Below are 4574 nucleotides of genomic sequence, written 5' to 3'. Positions count from 1 at the left end.
AATTACATAACAAACATACATCAATTTAAGACATAAACAATTATACAGTGAGACAAATCAGTCCATATATGTTAATATACATAAAAACTCACAGATTAATGAGATTATACAACCAGTCCATACAAGGAACATAAGAGGAGCAATTACAGATAGTGAGACAAATCCTCATGCCATACATGTTAAATTGTTAATAGAGAATATACACTATACAGACAGTGGTGAACTGGTGACAAATCCTCATGCCATACACAAATAGAGATAGTGAGACATACAAATTCAAGACCACGAATTTGAGCAAACGCAATACACTATCAATAGAATGCTATAATTATATTCATACATCTTACCAATAGAATGCTATAATTATGAGCATAATAAAGTAATACCGATATTACAGTATTGTAGATATAATGCACAAATGAGAATCTTATATCAATTGCAAATTACATTCCATGAACAAACGCAATACCACGAATTTGAGCACGAAATACACTACAAATTTAGTACAATTACCACGATAAATTGTTTCCACAATTAGCACAATTAGCACGAAATAGTGAAATCCACTATCAATTAGCATGAAATACACTATCAATTAGCACGAAATACACTAACAATTGGATTACCACTTTCACACATAATAGCTGATAGCTCACTTGGTACTAGTACTGTGAGCTTTGCCAAGAGAGGTCTCAAACTCTCAAGTTTGATTCCTACTTTATGTGTGTGTGTTTTTTTTCCCAAGTATAGATTTCTCTTTAGCATAAAGGGTATCCCAAGCTAGTCAAGTCAAGCGCAAGTTACAAGTTTACAGCTAGTATTACTTTATGGTCAACATCAAAAACAAAATGTGAAGTGCAGCAATTTAAACAAACTTCAACCTAAGTTTAAATCTTACGCCATACTAGTACTAATCACTGATTACATAAAACCAACATGTAATGAACATTAGTAGTTCTTTAGGCTAAAACCTGTTCTCCTCCAAAAGTTAATAGCTTATGCATCAACTGCTTCATCTTCCCCTTATTATGTAAGCTATGGTGTTTCTGGTGGTGGTGGGCAGGAGTCAATCTCAATTTCATCGTGATCCAACCATTGGTGAAAATTACAAGCTCCGTGTCCCTGATTTACACACATGATATTAATAAATCAACTAAATATTTGTTTTGATGAAATAATTTTTACACAACTTCTTATATGTGACTAGTCATATGGCGTGACCTTTTCACATAATCACATAAAAGACAATTAGTTACGTAATAAAGGTCACGATAACGAATAAACAGAGTTACCTTAACGTATATGTAGGTTACTTAAATGAGAAAAGGGAGTTACTCTCTTAAATAAGTGAAATTATTCTTTTATTTTTTGAAACAAAATAATAGGGGTTACTCGAATGAACAAATAAGATTACTAATTTCTAAATTACTTGATTTAATCATATAATAAATTTGAGTTACTTTTATAGACAATATGTGAGGTTACTCTTGTGAAAAAAATGAGGTTACTATTGTGAAATAAGGTTACTAATACATATAAATGAAAATTACTCTTATAATTGAATGTGGCCACAGTAGGCCACACTATGTGGCAAGACTTACCCATTTAATTTTATTTCACATTTGTGAATGCATATCTACAATCATTGATATATTTAATTATTACATAAATTTTAACAATTTGACACTTAAAAATTTTAAACTTCAAAACACTATAAAATGTTTATATCTCCTTTTGTTCATGAATACTAATAACAATATTCACAAGTTTAAGATTTTATTTTTGTTGTTGAAAAGTAAAATAAATCTATTAATAAAAAGTTATACATCTACAATATATATATTTTCTTTGTTTCTTTATAATTTGAACACTTCTCTATTATTAAAAATATCACAATAGTTGCAACACACTATAAAAAGAATGTTTTTATGGTGAAAATTGTACTATTACCTTTATTTAAAGCACATGGTCCACTTGATTATACTCCTCACAACTTATTATCCCAATTTTAAGTGTATTATATTATGTGAGGTCCACTTTTCTTAAATACCGTGATAAAATGTGTGTTGTAAGTATAAAGAAACAAAGTATGAATTTAACATATACATAACATATTAAATCAAATAAAGAAATTCTATAAAAAAAATTACTTTGAAAAAACAACAAGTTTAATATATTCACAAGTTTAACCTTAAATAAATAATAAATGTGATAAAACTAATACTTCGTCTGTTTTTAATTAATTGACGCATTCAATTTAGGATACACGTATTAAGGAGAGGACAAGGAATGAGAGTGAACGTTAAAGCAAATACAAGGTAAAAAACTTACCTAATGAGAAAATGTGTCAACTTAAAAAAAAATAAAAAAAAAATAAGAGAGAGAGAGAGAGAGAGGGGTAAGTACAATTTTTGAAAATATACTTTGAACTAAAGCAACAACATAAATGATTTTCATATTAATATTTTTTTTCATATTAAAAATATTTATGATTTGCTAAATAATATTGATACTTTATAATGTTAATCTTTATGATTTACTAAAAAAATTGTAGTGTAGCACTTGTATATACAATTAATCTTTTCGATTTTGATATAAACCCATTCGAAGGAGATTTCTTGAAATGAATATACGACTATACATAGTAGTTTAAATATTTCATGAATTTTTCGGACGTATGAATATTAGTGATAAGGAATTGAGGAGAGGAAATAATACAGAGTAGATCTTTAAATCATAAGAAAGGTATAAAGTTGTTATTCAATTTAGTATACTCCAATGATTTTATTTATTTATTTTTTTTTGAAGAAGTTGAAAGCATTTACTTAGTTTGTTTATGAAATATCAAAAAATAAAAAAAATAAAAAAATATCAAAATTAAAAGTATAACAAATAAATAATGACATCATCAATGGTTTTAGGCGGAAAAATATTTCATAAGAAAGCGACACGTATACAGTTTTGAGGAGAAATGATGTCACTAATGTTTTGTTTTAGTATTAGTTAATTAATAGATAAGTTCGAATTAGGAAATAAAATAAAAAAGGAATAGATTCAATATGAGTATATCATTTTGAAACACCCAAAATAGTATATAAGACTAACATTATGAAACGTAGAGAGTATATGGTACTAACATTATGAAAATGAGGGAGTATTCATTGAAAAATACATTTTTACAATTTATGGAAACAATCAAGTTATGCTCTTAGAAAGATTATTTTCCCTGTATTTTATTTTATCTTAGGTTTTATGTAAATACTAAACAAATTGATGAATACTTTATACTACGTTCGGTTAATTTAATTGACATATTTTAACAATTTTTTTTTTTTAATAAAAAAACACGTTTTTATTAGAGCACTTAAAAAACAGTTAAAAAAAAAAGGGGGCACTTTTAAATACGTAAAATAAAAAACGGAGGAAGTACTTATTACTCAGTAAAAGACAAACTTAAACTTCATTTTCCCCCATTCTCAAAGAAACAGAAACAATTAATTTTGCTTAAATAATTCACAAACTCCTTCATTTTCAATCAATTATGGCCATTACTCCAATTATGTAGAAAAGATGGCGGACAAAACCAACAATGATTAAAGAAGATGTAAATTTAAATTACCCTCTTAATGCGGCAAGCAAAGTATTGACGACCAGCATTTGGCCCATGTCGAAGAACCTTAAGCGTACAAATTCCGGCACCACAAGGGCATTCCGGGTATCGGTTAGGTCCGATACGCGGAATCTCAACTGGTGGTGGCAGCTCTCCGATACCCAGAATCTCAACCGGTGGCGGCAGCTCTCCGACACCCAGAAACTCAACCGGTGGCAGCGGTTCCACCTCATCGCACCATCCGAAGTAACCACAGTGCATCTCCTGCCCAGAACACAAACCACAAGAATTGTTAGAACAATCAATACTGGAATTTGGTGTAATAGAACAGTGGTAAGTAACTAATTAATGATAATGCAGACTAATTAACCATTCTGCCGGGACAGCTATAGTAGGAACGGTTGTTTTGGGTGGTGGAGGTCCTTATCCGGCACAAGCCTCCGCCGCAGGGACATTCTTTTGCTATATATACTCGAAATGGGAATTCCATTGCTCTTATGGATTGTCATTTTCATTATTGGGTCCTACTTTTATACTACTCTCTTTGTTTTGTTTATGATATGTTCACAGGACCCGTTCTCATTGACTAAACTCAGCTGAATTGAACTTAACTGAATATTTTATAAGAGAAGGAAATTAAGAGCTGAACTAAATTGAACTGAAAATAAACGTATGAGAACATACCCTTACTCCGTACTAAACTGAGCTGAACTAAACTGAAATTATTGGAACTGAACTGTACAAAATATTTTATGAGAGAAGAAAATTAGGAAATAAAGTGAACTGAACTGAAATAAAGATGAAGTGAACTGACCCTTGGTATTACTCATCTTGTCTAATCAAGACACAGTTTTACGACCTTTTTTAAGTGGCCCACTCAACCTTGGCATATATGTCAATTTTGACCAATAATATACTTCGTATTTAATTACCAATAATTATAAAACACAACAATTAAATATTA

General features: G+C 29.7%; 1 protein-coding gene across 1 annotated transcript; it reads right to left on the bottom strand.

Annotated features, from left to right (window-relative positions):
- Positions 1 to 484: 484 nt before the first annotated feature.
- On the bottom strand, positions 485 to 4127 carry LOC110702399. Its single transcript, XM_021880097.1, has 3 exons — positions 3981 to 4127; positions 3620 to 3874; positions 485 to 1122 (listed from the first exon to the last, which is right to left on the bottom strand). The coding sequence occupies exons 1-3, from the start codon at positions 4098 to 4100 to the stop codon at positions 1036 to 1038; spliced, it is 462 nt and encodes a 153-aa protein (XP_021735789.1). The 5' UTR covers positions 4101 to 4127; the 3' UTR covers positions 485 to 1035.
- Between the last annotated feature and the right edge of the window lie 447 nt (positions 4128 to 4574).

This window comes from Chenopodium quinoa, unplaced genomic scaffold (genome assembly GCF_001683475.1).
Source record: "Chenopodium quinoa cultivar QQ74 unplaced genomic scaffold, ASM168347v1, whole genome shotgun sequence".
Taxonomy (NCBI): domain Eukaryota; kingdom Viridiplantae; phylum Streptophyta; class Magnoliopsida; order Caryophyllales; family Amaranthaceae; genus Chenopodium; species Chenopodium quinoa.
The sequence above is the reverse complement of the archived record's forward strand: the minus strand, read 5'-3'. Positions and strand labels throughout refer to the sequence as shown.